Raw genomic sequence first — 25,028 nt, 5'->3', positions numbered from 1 at the left:
GAGACTATTTATGAACTTTAGAATACCCTGAAAGGTTTATTCTTTTTCAGGTGGTTTTTTGTTTTAAATGGTTTATTCTGTTTCAGGCGGTTTTTTGTTGTTGTTGTTGTTGGAAGTTTCTAGAGAAAATGTGAGAATATAAAAAGGCTCTTCGGTATCTTTTGCATTTTTGAAAGTGCTTAGGCCAGACACAGTTAATCCCAGCACTTTGGGAGGCCGAGGCAGGCAGATCACCTGAAGTCAGGAAGACCAGCCTGGCCAACATGGCGAAATCTCAGCTTTACTAAAAATACAAAAAGTAGCCAGGTGAAGTGGCATGAACCTGTAATCCCAGCTACTTGGGAGGCTGAGGCAGCAGAATTGCTTGAACCTGGAAGGTGGAGGTTGCTACCAGCCGATATCGTGCCACTGCACTCCAGCCTGGGCAACAGAGCGAGACTCCATCTCAAAAAAAAAAAAAAGGGAGAAAGAGCTTAAACTGGGTATAGTGCATGAGATAGACCATCTTTTAGATGATTGGAACATTTGTTTTTTGGGAATATATCTTTGTACAAGATACTGTGACTTCAAGTCCTTCAAATGTATGTGACTCCTTGAGATCCATGTACTTAGCAGTTAGTCTTGTTTGTTTCATTGTGGGAAGTTAGCTCCGCCATTGGCTTTATGACTTTGGAAGGGTGCCTGGTATGTGGGAGATTTTAAATTAATCTTCCAGAGTTTCAGTTTCCCCATTGATAAAATGGAATGATAGTTGGTTTTTTGGTTTGTTTGTCCCTCTAACTTCCTTGGATGATTCTGCAAAGCAAATGAGATGACTATATATTGTGGATGGTTTGTAAATAGGACATAAACTTATTGTTGCTTGGCTTCATCTCTTATTAAGGATTTTGCATATATTAATGTTATTTTTATTATTTTCTCTTATCTAAAGCTTTCTTCATTTTATCTTTTTTTGTAGTTCAAGTGGAGAGCAGTGAAACTCTTAGCCTTGTTTTTTTTCCAGAACTTTGTTGATGGTTGTCTGACAAAAACCTTATTGATAAATAGGCAGGAGAGGGTGTTTTTAACTCTGGTAAAATCAATAGGATTTGATTTTTCTGCTACCACTATTGAAGCAGCACGGTGGGCAAAAGGAGATGAGTTTTGCATTCCCGTTCCTGTTTTTCTACTTACTTTAATTTCTCTCAGCCTTTGTCAAATGGGGAGAAAACTTAAGGTGCTTCTATAAATTAAAGCTAATGTGAAGGCTGGGCGTCGTGGCTCACACCTGTAATCCCAGCACTTTGAGAGGCCAAGCAAGGCGAGAGGATCACTTGAGCCCAGGAGGTTGAAGCCAGCCTGGGCAACATAGGGAGACCCCATCTCTACAAAATATTTAAAAATTAGCCAGACGTGGTGGTATGCACCTGTAGCTATTCAGAAGGCTGCAGTGGGAGGATTGCTTGAACCCAGGAAGTTGAGGCTGCAGTGAGCTGTGATTGCGCCACTGCACTCCAGCCTGAGTGACAGAGCAACATCCTGTCTCTAAAAAATAAAAAAAATAAAAAAGCTAATGTGTAGAAAGTATTTATCACTGTGGCTTGTAGAGGTAGTTGCTCAGAAAATAATTGTTGTCATTGTCATAATTGAATGATTTTTTTGAAAACTGGAAATTTACTATTCTAATATGTTGTCAGCCAACTGCTGAAATATTTGGCATATAAGCTATTGTTCATCTTACAGAATAGACTACTGAAAATAGGGGTTTGAGGAAAGATTCATGGTAGCTGACAGAGTTTATTTAAGTACCATTGTCTGGTAGGCATGTCAGCCTGCATTGATCCTCCAGTGATGTACCCTAGAAGAGTTATTGTTTTCAATTGGATATACTCAACCACATTCAAATTAATGCCACAATTGAGGGAAGAAATTTAGGGGGCTAACTACTAGATAATAGAAAAATTCCACTTGTAAGTAGTCCTTAATTCACAGGATTTTTATAGCAGATGTTTGCGTTTTTCCTACCCCACAATACCCTTTGTATCTGCCATGCTGGTTCTGATGAATTTGCACCCTTGTGTCATAGAAACTGTGGAAATCAAAGATTAAAATAGAGCACATAGTAATCAGGTTTCCTTGGGCAAATTGAAGCATGGCACTGGTTATTCAGATAATTCAGACCCAAATCTGTTTTATGAAAATGGAACTGACATTTGTTGAACATTTACTATGTACCAAGCTCTATGCTAAATATTGAATGTGTTATATTGAATAAGCTTTGAAAAAAATCCTAAGAAATACACATATTATTATCCTGATTTTATGTGTGAGGATATTGACACAGAGGAAAGTTAAGTAACTTGCCCAAAACTACACAGTAAGTGACAGAAATGGGACTGCACCTTAACTTTGTCTGACACTGAAATCTGTGGGTTTTTTCTCTAAATAACATTACCAGTCATACATTTGCCAGAGTTATTTAACATCTTACTTTTCAACTTCAGTGGTAAATTCTTTACTAGTAGAATGAAATAAGGTGCTACAAAAGGAATACACAAAGACAGAGTTTTTCTTTGCTAAAGAAGTTGTGCTACTTTCGGTCAGAGAATAACAAGAGTGAGATATTACAGGAAAACCAGCTTGGCCAAGGTGTACATGTATGTGTGCATGCACACACACAGAGTTAGCTTACACTTCTGAAACTTTGACCTGAAAATAAGGCCTAAAAGGTGTGAAAAATTAATTGCGGGTGTTCTAAATAAGCCTATTAACATCTTCCTCTACCAAGGTTGGGAATTCCATCAAATTCAAGATTCAATTTTGAATCTTTGCCAGTGAGTCTTTCTCACATGTAATCTATATGATGATATCCACCGTAGCCTGGACCAGTACGGACATCAGAAAGTGCTATTTGAATGTCCTTCCATAGGTGAGCTGTAATGTTCAGGTACCAGACCTTACATTCATCCAGCTTCTTGAAGCGTGGTCTCCCAGAATGTTTCAGGACCAAATAGTAGATGAGCTGAAGTCTACTCTGAAAAAGTTCCTTGTTCTAGACTTTAAAGCTGTAGTTACATAGGCTTGTATATGCTCTGACCTCAGAAATACCAAAATGAATAATTAGTTTTCTCCTTTGGAGGATTTTTTAGATGTCTTGAAAGAATATTAAAGAAATTTTTGATCCTCAAGGCATATTAAAATGACTAAGACTTAAAAAATATTAATTGCTTCTATCCACAGGGTAGCGATCTGAGAGTTATAATTTTGGTAACACTGACACTGTATCTAAGTGTCTTTCCGTAAAATCCTATTTGTGAAACTGTTTAATTTTAGGAATGTGGTTTTAGAGCAGATATAGTAATAAGTACATTACTTTAAAAAAGGAATGAATAGTTCTGTCTGGTATTTTAATTGTATTAGCATCACTCTGTTTTTCAGTGGTGACTAGAATTGGAGCAGCAGATATAGCAGATAATTCTGAAACTTCATTTTAGATATAATTCTGAACTTCCCAAACTTCATATCAGTCCATTTAGTGGTTTGGTTATCATTCAGGTGATTGCCTGAGGTGGGGTACAAGGAAAGGTAATGAGAATTGAAGATACCAGGGAGCTGTGCAGCCTGGCTGGGCGGTGGCATTGAAGTCACAAGGGAAGAGGAGATTGCAGGCAACTTCTGAGATGTGTCTTTTGTAAACCATCTCTACCATCTGTTTTCACTGAGGTAGCATAGCAAAAACCTCTTAGGTTTCTGTCATTAGTGTACTGCAGATATTTTCCTTTGACAAATCAGTGATTTGTGCTAGTGATTTGAGAGCCCCTAGGTAAATTGATCACAGGCTCTACTAGGTTACTTGAAAGGTTTGTCCCTCCTGTTTACTTGGCTGGAATAGTAGAGATGCTTTGTAACCTTCCTATTTAAAAAAAATTGTGTGTGTTGAGGGTGGCAGGGGATTGTTGGCAAGAAGCTGACTGCTCTTTCTCCAACTCTATGACCCTACCAGGCCCCAGAACTAAATGATCCCCACCAGTTCCCATTTCCCTACCTCATGGGTTCTCAGTAGGAGCAATATCACCCCCAGAGGGTGGAACTTTGTTTTTTGTGGGGGTAGGAAGTGGGTAAAAAGGTTACTCTGTATATGCATAAAACACACACACACACACACACACACACACACATATCTGTGCTTTATATATATATGTGTGTGTGTGTATATCTGTGTGTATGTGTGTGTATACACATACACATACACAACATATGAACAAATGGACATCATTATTTGTGGTATGGTATAAAAATGTCATAGAGTTGGGGGAAAAGTGTAAAAAGGCTCCTTAGAAAGATGGTAATTTTAAAAGCTTGAGAAACAGGACCTTAAGCACTTCAGATAAAGAAGAATGAATGACACTGGAGGAGAGAAGGGAATGAGAAGGTTGGATTAACACAGCTTCAGTTTTATTTAAAATTGGAGTAGTTATCTCCAAGGTAAGGAGTAGCAAGAGCTGGGGCCTTGTGAATAGAAAGGTTTAGAACAACTTCTGTTGAAGTAGACCTGGCAGTGAATCTCCCTGGCTAGTGGAAAATGCTAAAGTTGGTAAAATCTGCCTCAGTGTTCTTCAGTACCTTTGACCTTTGCTCCTCCTCTCCTAATGGAAACTACATTTGGCTCTGTCCTTCCTTGCCCACCCCTACTCCCTCCTTTCTCTCACTGGTAACCACTGGTTTGCTGGTTTGCTTTCTGTCACTATACATTTGTTGTTTTTTCTAGAATTTTATATAAATGGGATGATACAACCTTCTTGCTGTCTGGCAATGCTGATGTATATATGTATATATCCTTTTAGTTCCAGTTCAGACATCATAAGAGATCTTCTAGAAGAAGAGGAAGCCTGGGAAGCGTCACATAAGTGAGTTCTCATAATCATGAAATAAGCATACGCTTTGACCTGAGAAATTATACTTCTATGCAGCTTATTTTCAAACAAAATGATATTTGTGCTATCTGGTTTAAGAAAGTAGTAATCTACACGCAACATAAAGATTTTCAGTTTACTACTTGTTTCTATATATTTCTGCTAAGGAATGGAATCCTATAACTGTAGCTATGTATTAGATGTTCCTTCTGTATGGATAAATTGTTCCTGGTTATTAATATGGTCATGCATCACTTAACAGTGGGAATATTTTCTGAGAAATGTGAATTCATTGTTGTGGGAGCATCGGAGTATGCTTACCTAGATGGTATAGCCCACCACACAGCTGGGCTCTAGTGTATAGCATATTGCTCCTAGGCTACAAACCTGTACAGCATGTTACAGTTAGGTATTTGTAACACAATGGTACCTGTTAGTATCTAAACCTAGAAAAGGTACAGTAAAAACATGGTATTATAATCTTATGTAATTGCCACAATGCAGCTAGAGCGATCTTTTCAAAATGCAAATGTGATCACTATTACTCATCCCTCTGCTCTAAAAAGTCCTGAATGGCTTCTTGTTCCTTTTAGGTTCAAGAAGGGACTCTTTAATATGCCTAAAAAGTCCTAAATGGTTGGATCTCTTTCTCCAGACACATCTCTTATTATATACTTATAAATTCTCCCTGCTTCATCATATAGACTTCTTAAGTCCTCCTGCATGAAAAGCTCCCTCCCAACACAGAGCCTTTGAACTTGGCCCTCTACCAAGAATGTTCTTTATGTTTTCACCTAGTTTACACCACTACTCACCAGCTCAAGTTTTTCCTGGATCCAGTCCTCCTACTGTAGGTGCTTACAGCACCGTGCCCATCACTTCCCAGCACATTTATATGATTATTTGTTTGCCCATAACCCCTACTGGTCTATTAAGTTCAGCATTTTAACACCACTGTCAACATGAGTCTAACTCATAGGAAATACATGTGTGATCTCATTAAAATATGATAACACTGTGATATGCTATTATTATCCCTGTTTACAGTGTGGAAACTGAGGCTAAAAGGGGTAAGTCTCCAGATCAAGGTCATACAGCAATAAGTAATAACTGATGAAAATGAGATTCTAACCTACTTGTCAAAAGTCAGTGCTCTCAACCATTAAACGCTACTATCTTTCCAAAAGAGGAGAGGTTTGCTGTGCTGTTGACATTTTGTAGTTTCTTAGCTGAATCACTGGGATAGTGGAAAAGTGTGCTGTATCCAGGGGCTACATGGTTTTATTATGAGATATTTGGTGATTCAAGCAGTAGCATTTTATGTAACTTTGAGTTTTGGGCTGCATTACTGTCTCTTACCTAAGCATTATTTAACTTTGAGTTCTGGAAGAGGAGGTGACTCCTTAGCTATTTCCTCTTGTACCTCTTCATGCTACACTAACCCTGACACCAGTGACTATAATGAGCCCAGAGTTCCTGAGCCCAAACCTATTCTTGTTAATGATGACTTCTTTTTTTTTTTTTTTTAATATATATTTTATTGCACTTTAGGTTCTGGGATACATATACAAATCATGCAGAATTGTTGCATAGGTACATACATGGAAATGTGGTTTGCTGCCTCCATCCCCCCGTCACCAATATCTGGCATTTCTTTCCCTGTTATCCCTCCCCAACCCCCTACCCACCACTGTCCCTCTCCTAGTACCCCCAACAGACCCCAGTATGTGATGCTGCCCTCCTTGTGTCCATGTGTTCTCATTGTTCAACACCTGCCTATGAGTGAGAACATGCAGTGTTTGATTTTCTGTTCTTGTGTCAGTTTGTTGAGAATGATGGTTTCCAGGTTCATCCATGTCCCTACAAAGGACAGAAACTCATCGTTTTTTATGGCTGCATAGTATTCCATGGTGTATATGTGCCACATTTTTCCTGTCCAGTCTATCATCGATGGGCATTTGGGTTGGTTCCAGGTCTTTGCTATTGTAAACAGTGCTGCAATGAACATTTGTGTGCATGTGTCCTTATAACAGAATAATTTATAATCCTTTGGCCATATACCCAGTAATGGGATTGCTGGGTCAAATGGAATTCTATTTCTAGTTCCTTGAGGAATCGTCACACTGTCTTCCACAATGGTTGAACTAATTTACACTCCCACCAACAGTGTAAAAGTGTTCCTATTTCTCCGCATCCTCTCCAGCATCTGTTTTCTCCAGATTTTTTAATGATCGCCATTCTAACGGGTGTGAGATGGTATCTCAATGTAGTTTTGATTTGCATTTCTCTAATGACCAGTGATGATGAACATTTTTTCATATGTTTGTTGGCCTCATACATGTCTTTTTTGAAAAGTGTTCATATCCTTTGCCCACTTTTGAATGGGTTTGTTTGTTTTTTTCTTGTAAATCTGTTTTAGTTCTTTGTAGATTCTGGATATTAGCCCTTTGTCAGATTGGTAGAGTGCAAAAATTTTTTCCCATTCTGTTGGTTGCTGGTTCGCTCTAATGATTGTTTCCTTTGCTGTACAGAAGCTCTGGAGTTTAATTAGATCCCATTTGTCTATTTTGGCTTTTGTTGCCAGTGCTTTTGGTGTTCTGGTCATGAAGTCCTTGCCTATGCCTATGTCCTGAATGGTTTTGCCTCGGTTTTCTCCTAGGGTTTTTATGGTGTTAGGTCTTATGTTTAAGTCTTTAATCCATCTGGAGTTAATTTTAGTGTAAGATGTAAGGAAGGGGTCCAGTTTCAGCTTTCTGCACATGGCTAGCCAGTTTTCCCAACATCATTTATTAAACAGGGAATCCTTTTCCCATTGCTTGTTTTTGTCAGCTTTGTCAAAGATCAAATGGTTGTAGATGTGTGGCGTTGCCTCCGAGGCCTCTGTTCTGTTCCATTGGTCTGTATCTCTGTTTTGGTACCAGTACCATGCTGTTTTGATTAGCCTTGTAGTATAGTTTAAAGTCAGGTAGTGTGATGCCTCCAGCTTTGTTCTTTTTGCTTAGAATTGACTTGGCTATGTGGCCTCTCTTTTGGTTCCATATGAAGTTTAAGGTGGTTTTTTCCAGTTCTGTGAAGAGGGTCATAGGTAACTTGATGGCATTAGCATTGAATCTATAAATTACTTTGGGCAGTATGGCCATTTTCACAATATTGATTCTTCCTAACCATAAGCATGGAATGTTTCTCCATCTGTTTGTGTCCTCTCTTATTTCCTTGAGCAGTGGTTTGTAGTTCTCCTTGAAGAGGTCCTTTAAATCCTTTGTTTGTTGTATTCCTAGGTATTTTGTTCTCTTTGTAGCAATTGTGAATGTCAGTTCGTTCTTGATTTGTCTCTCTTTAAGTCTGTTATTGGTGTATAGGAATGCTTGTGATTTCTGCACATCGATTTTGTATCCTGAGACTTTGCTGAAGTTGCTTATCAGTTTCAGGAGATTTTGGGCTGAGACAATGGGGTCTTCTAAATGTACAGTCTTGTCATCTGCAAATAGAGACAATTTGACTTCCTCCTTTCCTAATCGAATACCCTTTATTTATTTTTCTTGCCTGATTGCTCTGGCTAGAACGTCCAATACTATATTGAATAGGAGTGGTGAGAGAGGGCATCCTTGTCTAGTGCCAGATTTCAAAGGGGATGCTTCCAGTTTTTGCCCATTCAGTATGATATTGAGTGCGAGTTTGTCATAAATAGCTTTTATTATTTTGAGATACGTACCAAATACCTAGTTTATTGAGAATTTTTAGCATAAAGGGCTGTTGAATTTTGTCGAAGGCCTTCTCTGCATCTATTGAGGTATCCATGTGGTTTTTGTCTTTGGTTCTGTTTATGTGGTGAATTACATTTATAGACTTGCATATGTTCAACCAGCGTTGCATCCTCGGGATGAAGCCTACTTGACCGTGATGGTTAAGCTTTTTGATGTGCGGTTGCAGTCGGTTTGCCAGTATTTTATTGAAGATTTTTGCATCTATGTTCATCATGGATATTGGCCTGAAGTTTTCTTTTCTTGTTGAGTCTCTGCCGGGTTTTGATATCAGGAGATGTTGGTCTCATAAAATGATTTGGGAAGGATTCCCTCTTTTTGGATTGTTTGGAATAGTTTCAGAAGGAGTGATACCAGCTCCTCTTTGTATGTGTGGTAGAATTCGGCTGTGAACCCATCTGGACCTGGACTTTTTTTTGTTGGTAGGCTGTTAATTTTTGCCTCAACTTCAACCATTGTTATTGGTCTATTCAGGGTTTTGACTTCTTCCTGGTTTAGGCTTGGGAGGGTGCAAGTGTCCAGAAATTTATCCATTTCTTCCAGGTTTACTGGTTTGTGTGCATAGATTTGTTTGTAGTAATCTCTGATGGTAGTTTGCATTTCTGTGGAATTGGTGGTGATATCCCCATTATCATTTTTTATTGCATCTATTTGATTCTTCTCTCTTTTCTTTTTATTAATCTGGCTAGTGGTCTGTCATTTTGTTGATATTTTCAAAAAACCAGCTCCTCGATTTGTTGATTTTTTGAAGGGTTTTTTGTGTCCCTATCTCCTTCAGTTCTGCTCTGATCTTAGTTATTTCTTGTCTTCTGCTAGGTTTTGAGTTTTTTTGATCTTGCTTCTCTAGCTCTTTCAATTTTGATGATAGGGCATTGATTTTAGATCTCTCCTTGCTTCTCATGTGGACATTTATTGCTACAAATTTTCCTCTAGACACTGCTTTAAATGTGTCCCAGAGATTCTGGTACATTGTGTCTTCGTTCTCATTGGTTTCGAAGAACATCTTTAGTTCTGCCTTCATTTCATTGTGTATCCAGTCAACATTCAAGGACCAGTTGTTCAGTTTCCATGAAGTTTTGCGGTTCTGAGTTAGTTTCTTAATCCTGAGTTCTAATTTGATTGCACTGTGGTCTGAGAGACTGTTTGTTATGATTTCCGTTCTTTTACATTTGCTGAGGAGTGATTTACTTCCAATTATGTGGTCAGATTTAGAGTAGGTGTGATGTGGTGCTGAGAAGAATGTATATTCTGTGGATTCGGGGTGGAGAGTTCTGTAGATGTCCATTAGGTTTGCTTGGTCTAGATCTGAGTTCAAGTCCTGGATATCCTTGTTAATTTTCTGTCTCGTTGATCTGTCTAATATTGAGAATGGGGTGTTAAAGTCTTCCACTATTATTGTGTGGGAGTCTAAGTCTCTTTGAAAGTCGTTAAGAACTTGCTTTATGTATCTGGGTGCTTCTGTATTGGGTGTGTGTATATTTAGGATTGTTAGCTCTTCTTGTTGCATTGATCCTTTTACCATTGCGTAGTGCCCTTCTTTGTCTCATTTGATCTTTGTTGGTTTAAAGTCTGTTTTATCAGAAACTAGAATTGCAACTCCTGCTTTTTTTTTTTGCTCTCCATTTGCTTGGTAAATCTTCCTCCATCCCTTTATTTTGAGCCAATATGTGTCCTGGCATGTGAGATGGGTTTCCTGGGTACAGCACACAGATGGTTTTTGACTTTTTATCCAATTTGCCAGTCTGTATCTTTTGATTGGTGCATTTAGTCCATTTATATATAAGGTTAATATTGTTTTGTGTGACTTTGATCCTGCCATTTTGGTGCTAGCTGGTTGTTTTGCCCATTAGTTGACGCAGTTTGTTCATTGTGGCAATGCTCTTTACCATTTGGTATGTGTTTGGAGTGTCTGGTACTTGTTGTTCCTTTCTATGTTTAGTGTTTCTTTCAGGAGCTCTTGTAAGGCAGGCCTGGTGGTGACGAAATCTCTCAGCAGTTGCTTGATTGTAAAGGATTTTATTTGTCCTTTGCTTATGAAGCTTAGTTTGTCTGGATATGAAATTCTAGTGTGAAAGTTCTTTAAGGATGTTGAATATTGGCCCCCACTCTCTTCTGGCTTTTAGGGTTTCTGCTGAGAGGTCTGCTGCGAGTCTGATGGGCTTCCCTTTGTGGGTAACCTGACCTTTCTCTCTGGCTGCCCTTAGCATTTTTTCCTTCATTTCAGCCCTAGTGAATCTGACGATTATGTGCCTTGGGGTTGCTCGTCTTGAGGAATATGTTTGTGGTGTTCTCTGTATTTCCTGGACTTGAATATTGCTAGGCTGGGGAAGTTCTCCTGGATAATATCCTGAAGAGTATTTTCCAGCTTGGATTCATTCTCTCTGTCACATTCAGGTACACCTATCAAACGTAGATTAGGTCTTTTCACATTTGGAGGCAGTGTTCATTTCTTTTCACTCTTTTTTCTCTAATCTTGCCTTCTCGTTTTATTTCATTGAGTTGATCTTCAGTCTCTGATATCCTTTCTTTTGCTTGGTTGATTTTAGCTATTGAAACTTGTGTATGCTTCACGAAATTCTCATGTTGTGTTTTTCAGCTCCTTTAAGTCATTTATATTCTTCTCTAAGCTGTTTATTTTCATTAGCGTTTCATCAAACGTTTTTTCAAGGTTCTTAGTTTCTTTGCATTGGGTTAGAATATGTTCTTTTAGCTCAGAGAAGTTTGTTATTACCTACCTTCTGAAGCCTGTTTCTGTGAATTCGTCAGACTCATTCTCCATCCAGCTTTGTTGCGTTGTTGGTGATGAGTTGTGATCCTTGGAGAAGGAGAGGCGTTCTGGTTTGGGGTGTTTTCATCCTTTTTGCGCTGGTTTCTTCCCATCTTTGTGGATTTATCAACTTGTGGTCTTTGTGGTTGGTGACTTTCAGATGGGGTCTCTGAGTGGACATCCTTTTTGTTGAGGATGAAGTTATTTCTTTCTGTTTTTTAGTTTTCCTTCTAACAGTCAGGCCCCTCTGCTATAGGACTGCTGGAGGTCCACTCCAGACCCTGCTTGCCTGGGGATCACCTGCGGCGATTGCAGGACAGTAAGGGTTCCTGCCAGTTTCTTCTTGTTATCTTCATCCTAGAAGGATACCCACCAGATGTTAGCCTGAGCTCTCCTTTATGAGGTGACTGTTTGGATATATGGGGATCAGGGAGCTGCTTGAGGAAACAGTCTGTCCCTTATAGGAGCCCAGGTGCTGAGCTGTGAGGTCCGTTGTTCTGTTCAGAGCTGCTGGGCAGGTACGTTTAAGTCTCCTGCAGCGGAACTCATAACCGCCTTTTTTCCCAGGTGCTCTGTCCTGAGAAGGTGGGGCTTTATAAGTTCCTGACGAGCTGCTGCCTTTTTTCAGAGCTGCCCTGCCCAGCAAGGAGGTAGCGTAGTCACAGTCTGCCAGTAGAGGCATTGCTTAGCTGCCGTGGGCTCTGCCCAGCTGCTGTGTGAACTTCCTTGCAGTTTTGTTTATAGAGGTATAGTTAGAACTGCCTTGGTAATGGCAGTCTGCCTCAGTAATGGCAGACTGCCTCTGTAATGACAGACTGCCTTGGTAATAGTGGACTGCCTCGGTAGTGGCAGATTGCCTTGGTAGTGGTGGACTGCCTCGGTAGTGGCGGCCTGCCTCGGTAATGGCAGATGCCCTTCCCCCAACAGAGTTGGACCATCCCGGGTCCAACTGCTCTTGCTGCAAAACTCTCAGTCCAGAGCATTTCAGATTGCTGGTCTTTGTGGGGATTGGACCTGCCAAGCCAAATCACCTGGCTCCCTGTTTCAGCACCCCCTTTTTTTGGTTGAATGGGCACTCTGTCTCCCTGGAGTTCCAGGTGCTAGTTGAAACGGCTGCCCAGAGTTTTTATGCGGAGACCTGCTGCACTGGCTGAAACAGCTGTGCTGGAACCTCGTGGCGCTTTTCAGCCCAGGAATCTCCTGGTCTGTGAGCAGTAATAACTTGTTTGGTAATGCGGTGTTCACTCACCCTCTGCATTGTTCTCGCTGGGAACTGCACTCCAGAGCTGTTCCTATTTGGCCATCTTAGCTCTCCCCTCCAAAAGGTATTTTCTTTTGATAATGATGACTTCTTAAAGACATTACTACCAGAAAACACTTAGAAAACAAATCCCATCTAGGTGAAGAGATCGAGACCATCCTGGCCAACATGGTGAAACCCTGTCTCTACTAAAAATACAAAAAATTAGCCGGATGTGGTGGCACATGCCTGTAATCCCAGCTACTTGGGAGGCTGAGGCAGGAGAATCGCTTGAACCCAGGAGGTGAAGGTTGTGGTGAGCCGAGAATGCGCGATTGCACTCCAGCCTGGGCAACAAGAGCGAAACTCCATCTCAAAAAAAAAAAGAAAAAAGAAAAGAAAACAAATCCCATCATCTCACTTTTTAAAGCAAGAAAGATACAAGAGCTCATCTAGTCCAATCTATTTGTTTCATAGAGAAGGAAGCTGGGCTCCAGAGAGGTAAACTGACCCTTAGTCAAGGTCCGAGGACTAGTTAGTGATACTGCCAGGATCAGCATCCAGGCCTCCTGATTTCAGCAGAGTATGGAATAGTTTAAACAGCTGCAGTTCATTCTAAGGAAGAACTTAAATGCTGTGATGTAGTTTTAAAAGCAGAATCAGGAAAAGCCTTCAGAGCTTAATTTTTCAACAAAATGATGCATTTCTACAAATTCATGTCTTAAGCTTATAGTTATTTTTTGTGGTACCACAAGTGGCATATTTGAGATATTAGTCCTAGAACATGCCATATCAGTTCCAACACATTCTCTTAATTCCATAAATGATTTAGAGGTTTCGTTAGCAACACATGGCTCCATATAAAGCAGTATTTTCATAAGCAGCAGGAAACTTATTTTTTACAGACTAGTCTTGGGGTCTTATGTCTTTAAATATTGGTTCATCTAACTGTTTTGAGCTACATTTTGTATTCTTTTATGAGATGGTCAGTCAGGTGTGGCCACAAGAGGAGACATAGGAGAGGTTTGGGAAAACAAAAGTTTCATTATACTCAAAGGTCTTAGAGATGTTATGCACACCACACAGGGCCACGAGGGAGAGACACAAGGGTGGTCAGGAGGCAGAAGACAGGAACAAGGGAAATGCTTTAGCCCTGCCGGAGCCAGCACTTGTCAGCCTGTCAGAGTGGTCACCTTGCAGGCTGTAATTGTTTAAAAGAAATAAAGGCTCCTTTCCAAATTTGTAAATTTGATTTTTAAGCTAACACTGTTTAAGAATCTTGCTAACTCTTTGTCTCTATCTCAGTGCCTTTGAAAGAAAATTTTAGAAAATAACTTTCTCTAATTTTACAAAATCGGAAAAGGAAGAATCATTTTCTCTATTAATAGTCTACATTTCATTTTAAACCCATGAGAAGTTGTTTGCGTGCACTTATGAGCCTGTCATGTTTGTTAAATGATACAATTACTATAATTGAACGTACTTGCAGCAGGAAAGCAGTGCATCCCATGTTTAAAAAAATGAATAAAAAGAAACCTAGGCCTGTTTAGAGTGGCCCTTGATCTGACCACTCTCTCTGTAATCAACATGAGGCAAGGAGAGGCACACACCAAGATATTCTTTCTATGGCCCTACCAAGAAAGAAAGTAGATCATCCTGGAAATAATGTGTATTGGAAGCAGGCTGGTAATGAATGGCCAGATCTCCCAAGGCATGTTTTTGCATTCAGTAGATTCAATACTTTAACAGTAGATAGATTTGATACCTTAACAGTAGATGCCTCACTGTGGCCCTCCGCAGGAATATCATCCCATCTGGCTAACATGCTATTGGCGAATTTTACTAAAAGAAATTCATTGATTATACCTGCTGAAGACCAAGAATTTAAAAACCTGCTGCACCTGTGAGATCTTATTAAGTGTTATTCCAGTAAGTCAATATGTTACATGCATGGGAAAAATATGGGTTGAGTTATTCTATTAAGATTCTTGCATCTTAGGGGATGAAGTGTTTTAGAGGATTGTTCTGGGAGAACCACTGAGATCCTTGCCAGGAACTCCCCTCCTAATCCCCCACTTATGGTATAGACGACTTCTTCCACTACCTCAATAGCCATATCTGTTGCCAGCTATCATAAAGGCAAATCATAGAGGGGAAACATGGGAGGAAAATATTACTGAAAAATTTTAAAGGATTATTGAAAACAAGATATGAGAATAAAGAGCAGTAAAATAGAAGTTAAAAGTAAGGAAGAACATCCCACTAAAACTTAAGCCTTAAAAAGAGTCAGAAGTCAAATAACTAAATGGTAATCAAACATTGAGATAAAAAATTTGACATGGTGAAAGTTGAGAGATTTTAAGAACATGAACTAAAACATAAACAGTAAAAATGATAAGAAAAATGATATCAAAAATGGTGGAAATTCTCTGCTTCATAAAAGCAATAACAAAACTGCAAAAATTGTCAGAATCAACTTTTTGGAAAACTCTGAAAATTAACCAAAGGCTGCAGCAATTTAGGGAGCATTTATTCAAGAAAAATGTCTGAATCTCAGAACAGTGAGCCTTGCGGTGATTTGACTGGCTTTGTTCTCATTGTCCTCTCTCCAGTTCCTCTGTGGCCTCAGGAACCAACAGTCTGCAGTCGTGATGAGGACCAGCAGGCTGGCAGCCCCCAGAGAAGGCAGAGTGGGGTTGGAGCTCCTTTAAAGCCGCATCCTCAGAGAATTTTTACTTAGCCTTAGTGTCTAATAGTTCTCCCTGGAAGACTCTACTTGCAAGACTATCTTTACTTTACCTGACTTGGAGCTTACTCAATTCAAAAAGCCTTTCCTCTAAGGGTGTTTGTTGAAAACAACTAGAGGCATTTGAGTAGCTTTGCAGCTGTCTTAGGTGGTAGATAACAGATGGGACAAACAATATGCTAACCAAAAAGCCTAGCAGTAAAAGCTGAAGAATAAGATTTCCATGGGGGTTTTGAACAGCTGCGAAATATTCCTGGGAATCTAGAGGGTCACTCTCATTCATAGAGCTCTGTGCATGCTTAGGAAAGACCTTTACCTCCGATTAACCATGAGGCTGTGGGCAAGCAGGAAGTAGAGGCTAAGGCAGAGTTGTCCATCAAGTGTTGAGTGAATGTTGATTGCGTGCCCCAGCACATACACACAGCCCTTCAGCAAAGACTGGTTTTGCTAAGGGGTTCTGTATGATATTGGTTCCAGATGTCTAAGGAACTGTCCAATCATGAGTGGACCACAAAGCTAATCAAGCAGACACTTTTAGTTGCCATACACAACAAAGAATACATATTTATAGGATTGGTTTAGAAAATTCACTAAACAATAACAGCAAACAGCAACAACAACAAACCCTGGAGAGATCTTGTTTGTTGATCTTGTTTAATTTTGGTATTTATCAAGATTGGGGTTCTTTGATCAACTTTGATCTTGATTTGATGTGTTTCAGCATTTTTAGAAAATACACAGCCACATATATTTACATATTTATTTTCCATAGTTCTTTCTTTCTTTTCCTTTAGGTATTCCAATTATACACGTGTTATGCCATTTTTATTGTCCCAATAGCTCTTGGCTGCTCTATTCAGTGTGCACGCCCCACACACTCCTTTTTCTCTTGTATCTCAATCTGGATGGTTTTTATTGACATATCTTCTAGTTCACTAAGTCTTTTATCAACTTTATGTATTATACTTAAAGCCTATTGAAAGAATTTTTTTTATCTTTGTTGCTGTCTATTCCTAACATTTCCATTTGAGTCTTATTTCCGTATTTGCTGAAATTTTCCACTGATTCATGCATGTTGCTTGACTTTTCCACTGAAGTCTGTGACATATTAATCATAGGTATTTTAAAGTCCTCTGTGTGGGTCATCTCTGTATCTGCCAGCTGCTTTATCTCAAAATGGGTTTTTTTCCCTTGCTTCTTTGTGCATGATACTTTGTGAATGCCAGCCATACAGTGAAGGACCATAGGGACCGAGGTCAGTAGTGTTTGTGCCTAGAAATGGGCATCCTATTGGGTCATTAGTGTTGGGAGCTGAGCCATGTAATTCAGAGTTGACTCGGGTTGGTGTTTCCTAGTGACTAATGTGAACCTCAGTGCATCAGAGGCTTCAAGTTACTCTAGCAGATGGCTGTTTTGACTTCTGCTTAGTATGGGGGCTGGATTGCCAGAGGCTTTTTCTCACCGATTTTACTCCCGTTTTCCTTTCAGCCATGCTTGCCTGCCTGCACCATGTAAGGGCATATCTTCATGTCCTTGTCTCTCCCTCAGCCATTCCTGCTCCTGCTTGTTGCTTGGTGCTAGGCACATGGTGAGAGACAGCTGGGGTTCACTGTTGTCTCAGTCCAGCCTGAGTCTTAGGTAGACCCTGTGTGCCTGGGTCTCAGGGATGGGCCTTTCTCAGCACTTCCACCTCCTCCCATGGTATCAGGCTGCCTTGACCAAACCTCTGCTTGGTGTCAGTATAAGGTCATCAGCCTGAGATTTTTCTGCCCTTCCTGTAAGGTAGAGGTTTTAGTTTCTACCGTTTCCCCTGCAGCAGTAAATCTTTGCCTGTGTTCCTTTTCACCTCTGCTCCTTCCCTAGAGGCAATGGGTCTTTGCCAGAGCCCCAGGGGGAGTTTCCTGTGCATCGCTCAGCAATTGAAAAGCTTATGTTTCACAGGAGAGAAGCATTCAGGAAAGTGGGCAGGATTTCTTCCTCTCCCCAGTAGCCACTGAAGTGGCCTCTCCATTCTCCTGCCCTATTCCCAGTCTTTCTTGTGAGCACCTGACAAGGCTTGTGGAAAAGAGCTGCCAAGTGTGAGCGGACTCTCCTTGTGTCAGAGCCTGCAATACTAGCCTGTATTTAAGAAATTAGGAAAATCTTAGCTGATTCTTCTTACCTGGTTATATGGCAGCCACCTCGTTCTCCAACACTCTGCCAAAAGTGAGAGAAGTATGGCCCACCTTTGGAGGGGAACATTTTTCTTTGGAATTTTGCTTTCTTAGTTACTTTACAATGTCAGTCTTTGAAGGATCAAAAAGAGTTAAGATTTTATTAGACTTTCTGGCCTTTTCTTGTTAGGATGGGAGCAGCTTTTTGTTTGCCTTTTTTTTTTTTACACCCAGCTCTCTACATGTTAAACAGAAGCATAAACTCCTCGATTTTAATTCAGAAAAAGGGGTTCAGAACCCATTTATTATCTGTGATCTTTGCTAATTCACTAGTTCATAAAGTAGAAATACTAGTAATAACAATTATTAATTCATCAACAGAATAGAGGGTTATTTTGAGGTTTTAATGAAATAATGCATGTGAAAACACTTGTAAATTAGAAACTGTTGTAGAATAATGATCATTACCTCCTAAGACACCATTTCTTTTTTCTATTTCCAGAAATGATCTTCAAGACACAGAAATGAGTCCAAGACAGAATCGCCGCATAAGAACTCCTGAAAGTTCTGAGATTGAACCAAGAAACAAGCGTAATAGGAATTAGTGTGGGCTTTTTCTGACCTTTCAAATACAGTGATTAGAATATGATACTTTTGGTTGCTATATATAGATTTCCTATTTATAAATGCCCAAGGAAAGATGCTAAATTCTAAATATTATGGTTAGCTGATTTTCATTCTTTTCTGCTTTTCCAGAGGGGAAAATTATTACAAAATATACTCACTTGCTTAGTTGCCTCCTGCCTCTAAAACATCTCTCAGTAAAAATACTGACATTCACACAGGCCCTGCTTTGCAGAGTAGGCAGACTCTTTGGCACTTTGGCAGAGGAATTTGTTTTGGTTTGGTTTGATACCTAAATTTCAGACTGTCCTTAGGCCATTCTCTGTCTCTTTCATGGAGAATCCAACCTCACAAAAGGATTTTTTTCAAACTCTTTATTACAAGAAACAGTTGAGGAGTTAAATATTTGTATTTTTAGAAAGGCAGGATGTCAGTTCACATCCTTGGTGTGTGTGAGTGCTGATGCAGGCCACCATCATGCCTGTGTTACAGCAGTTCCATGATGATTGTTGCCTGAGGTTAATGTAGTTTTTTGTTAGACCTGTGTTTTACACATTTCTCAGAGTAGGATATTGGTATTATAATTTAAAGTCACAACAGTCACAAAGTCACAATAACTTAGAAACATTGTGCATATTCTTCTGAAATAGCACTCAAAAATGATTAGTGTCAGTATTTTTTCACTTGGGTCAATCAAATCTGTAACACTGAATCTAAGCTATTAAACAAAAAGTATGCAATAAATGAATTTGTAAATGAATAGACTCTATCAGTTTACAGTAATGCTCTTAAAACAGTATCCTGTGGATAGTTGAGTATGGGTTAGAAATCATTGCAATGGTTTGGTCAGAAATTGCTGTATGTGTGTAAAATGTCTACCAGTAGTCAGATGCTTCCAGAGATCATAATGCCTCTCTTTGGCATTTCAGAGCCAGCATCTTCCCCACTCCCACACCTCTGGCACCACCCAACCCAAACACATCAGCTTTCAAATGAGACTACAGCAAATGCAGCAGTGTTAAGAAAAGAAATTTATGATTTGCCAGGTTCAACATTTATGACCTCCTCATTCCAAAGAATGTCTCTGTTGACCTTGGCTTTTTGGTATGCTTTGGGGTTTCTGATAATGCATAGAGTGTCATTATGGCTGAGGGTTTAGTGTTTTGACAGTGAAGTCCAGACATTTGATTTCTTTATGAGTTCCTTGTGTTACAAATGGCTATAGAAAAATATGTCATAATAATTTCATTTGGTTGAAATCCTGAGTGATGCATTAAGGAAACTAAAAGCACCACTTACCAAATCTATCAGCAGAACTGATGTGAGGTAAGTGAGCATGTCAAACAAAATAGGGACTCACATGGATATATTTATGTCACTGAGTTGTGAGAAATTATGCCAAAATGAAAACTGCTTGTTTCATTACAAATTACAGTCTATAAATTAAACTGGAAGTAATTATTACTTTAATTGCAACAAAAAGAGTTTGCGAGGGAGCAGAGAGACCCAAGACTGGAAAGCAGGCACATGAGTTCATTCAGCAAATATTTGTTTGTCTACTTAGTTATGTATCTGTCACTGTGCTGACACTGGGAATACAAAGGTGACTGAAGATCATCTGAAACTGTGGTTCCCAGTGCTGTGGGCAGAAAGATTTTGACCCTGAGGAGACAGCTGGCAATTTGTGGAGACACTTTTGGAGATGGAGGTTGGTGAGGGATACTACCAGTATCAATGTGTGGGGGCCAGGGATGATGCTAAACCTCCAACCCTCATTGCCAGGGCTGCCATCACAAAACACCACAGACTGGGAGCTTTAACAACAGAAATTTTTATTCTCATAATTCTCGAAGCTAGAAGTCCAAGATCAGTAGGGTTTCTTCTTAGGCTTCTCTCCTTGGCTTCCAGACAGTGGCCTTCTCCCTATGTCTTTGCATGGTCTTTTCTCTGTGTGCACATGACTCTGCAGGGCTGGTGTCCTGATTTCTTATAGGGACCCCAGTCATATTGGATCAGGGATCATGCATAAGGCCTCATTTTACTTTAGTTACCTCTTTTTTAGATAGAGGGCCCTATCTCTAAATACAGTCACGTTCTGAGATACCAGCAGTTAAGACTTCCAACATATTTAGTGGCAAGGGTGGGGCAGGGCACGCTTTAGCCCACAGCACTCCATAATAAAGAATTATCCAGTCTAAAATGTCAGTTGTGCCAAGATTGAGAAACCTCTAATGTAAAGGAACTCCCATGTCTACCTGAAAAATAAGGTCTAAAGGGCATTTATTGAACACTATCTGTTAGCACTTGACATATGTTTAATACTCATACATTGAAAGGAGAGTATGTTTATATCCATCTGACAAAGATTAAGTAACTTAGAGTAAGTGGTAGATCTAGAATTGAAACCAATAAACTTCTGGTTCTAAAATTCACTTTTTAGTGAAAATATAGTTCTCACCAAACTTATAGTAATTCACCGGTTATTAACTCTTTTCTACCTCCACACTCCCCTCAAAGTTATAATATCTCCCATCACCGTCAGCTCAGAATAGCATTGATGCTTATGGTTTGTGGGTATGGGGGTGAGCTGCTAGATGCACTTTAGATGGGCTAGTATGCCAGGCCATCCTTTCATCCTCCTGTCTTTTTTTCGACCCCCACATTGAGGATCACTGGTCTAGTTGAAAAAAGAATTCATACACATAAGACTATGTAAGTTATATAGGGAGGTATGCCTTTAAAAACAAAATCGTATGGTAAAGATTGATGTGTCAACAGGGGTAGACAAAATAGAGAAAGCTAGAACTGGGGTAAAAAACAATGGACTTCAAACTTAGCATCCGATGAAAGAAAATAGCAATTCAAATGAGAAACACTTGTGTCTATTGTGTATGTATTATAAAAGAATGAACATAAGAGAGAAAAATCACAGCCATTACATTTATTACCATTTCTATAATTTTTTTTTGGTTTTTAGTCTGTTTTTTCAGATATCTTTAAGAACAACTATCTGAGGCTGTAAGTATTCACATTAACACCCATGGTACTGACTTTGTACTCCCCACCTTCACTGAGAACTTAAAGGGGTCATTTCTCCATTCCTTCTGTGTGTTTCTGGGTATCCCTAGGTTCAGATCTTCAGAATATAGACACTGTCCCCTTGTATCATATCTTTTATATAGTAGCTGATTTTGAGCAGCCCTGACTTTCCCATGCCTAATAAGTCTTCACTGCAAAATGTACTTTCTAGGTAACATTATTGAATGAGCTATTTTAATATAACTATTTTAATTTTAAAGAGTATCTACTGAAAACATTTTATTTTGGCAACATAAATATTGAACTTCTGAAAGCATGGCACCTAGATAGAATAATTTGTTTCCTATTTGCAATACATGGTATTATGTACTTAGGTTAAAAACCTAAAGAAGCAGGTGGGGCTAAGAAAACCTATGGAAGCATAATGTAAGGCTCAAATCTGATTGTCAGGAGACTATTCTTACCTACTTTGTCACAGTTTTGTAGAAATACAGGCTTCGTAGAAGCATAGTTGTCTAGATGTACTTTGGGAATATTGCTGGTTTCTATCCAGAAGGGGAAAATAGATGAATAAATGCTAAAAGTCATAACCTGGTTGGGGGCTGGTTTTTGTTCTTGTTTTTTCTAGCAAAGTAAAAGAATATCATAGTGATGAACTGTGGGATAGTTCTGTTTTAAACCAGTTCAGCTTGTTCTTCATGCAAGATAAATTCAGAGATACAGACTTCTCTTCGTTAAGTTGTGATGGGCAAAAGTACTTACTAAAAGATGCTCTTTAGTAAGAGTGAAATGGAACCCAGAAGAAAGGAGTGGGATACAAAAGGCAGTGGTGAGTACATACGTTGGTAAACACTTTGGCAAGTTTTAAGTAAATATAGATTAGGGGGTGGGGAGTGGTGAATGATTAAAACAAGATGGAAATAAAATAGAAAATCTTGTGGGATATGGGAGATCAGAATATCAAGGCATTCTGAAGTCCTTGGTATTAATATTGTTTGGGAGGCATAAACCTACTTTGGACTATTAAGAATCTATTTTAAAGTTTTAAAGGTAACTCTTAGTGAACCCCTGTTTCTAGAAAATGGGTTTCAGGAAAACTTGATAAAACCACTGAGGCAGAAAAGATTAGAAAAACAAAGAAAATCATGGTGAATAGAAAAATATAAAATAAGATGACCCAATAACCCCAAGTATATCAGTCACTATCCCTACAAATGATTAAACTGAATTCTTAATAGTAGCTGGCGTTTATTAAGTGTGTAGTATGTGCCAGGGCTAAGGGCTTTGCCAGTGTTAACTCAGTTGTTGCAACAACCCTATGTTTTACAGATAAAGAAACCAGACAAAGGTTAAGATGTGTTCCCACAATAATATGTGACAGTTTCTCAGGTTGGATTTTTAGGAAAGAATCTGGCTTTATGCAGTTTACAAGAAACAATCACACAGAAAGCAAAAAGGTAGGGAAAGATAGCAAACAAAACTAAAGTGTAGCAATGGTTGTAACAATTCATCATGTGTATTTTTTTTTTTTCATTTTGCTCTGGATTAGTGGAAACTTGTAATGAGAGATTGAGACTTGGGTTAGTTTTTAAGAAGAGATGCAGTTTGCATTAGCAGAGGAGAGTACAGAGAATGCCAGAGATGTAAAATGATGACAGTCTGGGTGAGGTGAGGAAGAGTCATTGCTGGAGAGCAATAAGCGCTGGCCATGCAGGAATGTGGGGTGCTGCCACTCTCCCCTTCTCTTTCCTCTTTTCCTCTTGCTGTGCTCCTTTCCTTTCACCAAATGCTGTCCTTCAACTGAGGGAGCCAAAGCTCCTCCTCAAATATGCCTTTCACCCCATTTTCACCAAAATCTCCACTCAGTAAAGGGAAAACAATGTCATTACATGGGTATTCATTTAATGAATACTGTGTTAGGATGTAATAATCAAGAATGTACAAGAAAGAATCATTCCCTGGCCAGAGAGCTGCTGTCTGACTAATCAAGTTCTAGGAGTGGGTCACTTTCCCTCCCCTGGCCCCTGCTTCCTCATCTTTATATAAAATAGGGCATTTGAAGAGCTGAAGGGAACCTCATCTATCATCTAGCTCAATCCCCTCATGTAACAGGTTGGAAAACAGATTTAGTGAGCGCCTAAGACATAGGGTGTCTTCTGGCTGTAACGTGCCAAGTATCTAAGGCTCAGGTGAAAGTTATGGCCAAGACACTCCTGTGTGGGGTGGAGGGAGTAGTGGCCCTCTCTGTGTGCCCTGCCCACGAATAAGACCTGTACTTGAGGGTGGCACAGAAGGCAGGAAGGAAACCCGCTGCTCCAGCTGAGGGGACAGGAAGGCAGTGCTTGGATGTTTCTACATGGTGGCTTTGAATACTCCTGAGACTAGAAATCAGGGAAATCAAGGCCCAGTTGTCTGCTAGCTCTGGTGGCTCTGCTCACTTCCTGGGTTGAGGGTCCAGGAACCTAGCAGCAGCCTTACCGAAGGCAGGACTGTGCCCTCTCTTGCTTCTGAGAAGAGCCCATCTAGGCCTTGGGTTTCAGACAGAAAGTTGTTGAAGGTGAAGGCAATTAATCAGCTTGAAACTCCTCAAGCCCCCTTAGGTGCCAAAGGATAATCCTTGTAAGGGATAAGAAAGAGGCGTTTGTATCTCTAGGCCTCTCTATCCAGTGGATTCTTAAACCATTTACCACCTGCGCCTTCCAAGCCCAGGACACCACAGAAGCTGCACTATTTACATTCCCATCAACAGTGCGCCAGGGTTCCAATTTCTTCACATCCTCACCAACACTTGTTATTTTTCTGGGTATTATTTATTTAATTTTTTGATAGTGGCCATTCTAATAATGTGAGGTGATACCTTATTGTGGTTTTGATTTGCATTTCTCTAATGATTAGCAATATTAAACATCTTTTAATATGCTTATTGGCCATTTGTATATCTTCTTTGGAGAAGTATCTTCTCAAGTCCTTTGCCCATTTTTTAATCAGGTTTTTTAAAATGTTGTTTTAGAACTCGTCTTTGATCTCTTATTTTTACTCAGTACATCCTACCATCACCAAGATTCTTAATGGTGCATTCTTCAGAATGTATCCTCTTATCTCTCCACTCCTTAGCCTCTCAACCACTGACCACATTAATTTCAGCCACCGTCATCTTTCAGTGATGCTACTGTTCTAGTTTCCTAATTAGTTTATCTCTCTATCCACATCTATCCCACCATAGTTGATTCTTCCCCAACAGCCATCTTTTAGAAATGTAGATCAAATATTATTCTCCTTCTTCAAGTCCTCTAATGACTGCCCAATGTATTTCAACTCAACCAAATTTCTTACTACGATGGGTAAATGTCCTGGTTGGCCCAGGCTCCGTCCACCTCTGGCCTGTACCCTTCCACTCTCTTGCTGTTTGCTAGGCCACAGCCACACAGCCCTTCTTACAGTTGCTAAACATGCTAGACTTGCCCCTGTTTCAGGGCTTTACCCTTGCATTTCCTTGGTGTGGAATTGTCTTTTCTGGGATCTTCCCATGGCTGGCTGCTTCTCATCATTTAAGAGCTGCATGAATATTACCTTCTTATTAAAGCCTTCCTGGACCTCTCTTTCTAAAAGACTTCCTCACTCCTCCATGTCAATATCTATTCTAGACTCTGTTTTCTTTTCTTCATAATATGTGCTGTCCAGAGTTATTTATTTGCCTACTTGTTTGTTGCTTTTCTTTCCCTACTGGAATGTAAGCCCTGTGGCAGGAGGGATTGTGCCATGTTTACTGGTGTCTGCCAGGCCTAGAATAGTATCTGGTGCACAGT

At 39.7% G+C, this 25,028-nt stretch overlaps 2 protein-coding genes across 6 annotated transcripts in view; both read left to right on the top strand.

Moving 5' to 3' along the window:
- Positions 1-18,943, top strand: part of RAD18 (RAD18 E3 ubiquitin protein ligase) — a 103,878-nt gene extending 84,935 nt beyond the window's left edge. For all 4 annotated transcript variants that reach the window (XM_012471044.2, XM_012471035.3, XM_012471052.3 and 1 more), the window contains 2 exons: positions 4,824-4,886; positions 18,062-18,943. In XM_012471044.2, coding sequence (XP_012326467.2) covers positions 4,824-4,886; positions 18,062-18,164 — 166 coding nt within the window. In that variant the 3' untranslated portion in view covers positions 18,165-18,943. The remainder of the gene's footprint in view (positions 1-4,823; positions 4,887-18,061) is intronic.
- Positions 18,944-19,035: 92 nt separating this feature from the next.
- Positions 19,036-25,028, top strand: part of OXTR (oxytocin receptor) — a 217,679-nt gene continuing 211,686 nt past the window's right edge. For both annotated transcript variants that reach the window (XR_010337227.1, XM_064361954.1), the window contains exon 1: positions 19,036-22,679. The gene's annotated coding sequence lies outside the window, so the exon portion shown is untranslated. The remainder of the gene's footprint in view (positions 22,680-25,028) is intronic.

The sequence above is a fragment of the Aotus nancymaae genome, unplaced genomic scaffold (assembly GCF_030222135.1).
Source record: "Aotus nancymaae isolate 86718 unplaced genomic scaffold, 86718_ANA_hifiasm-v0.15.2.pri h1tg000046l, whole genome shotgun sequence".
NCBI lineage: Eukaryota > Metazoa > Chordata > Mammalia > Primates > Aotidae > Aotus > Aotus nancymaae.
The sequence above is the reverse complement of the archived record's forward strand: the minus strand, read 5'-3'. Positions and strand labels throughout refer to the sequence as shown.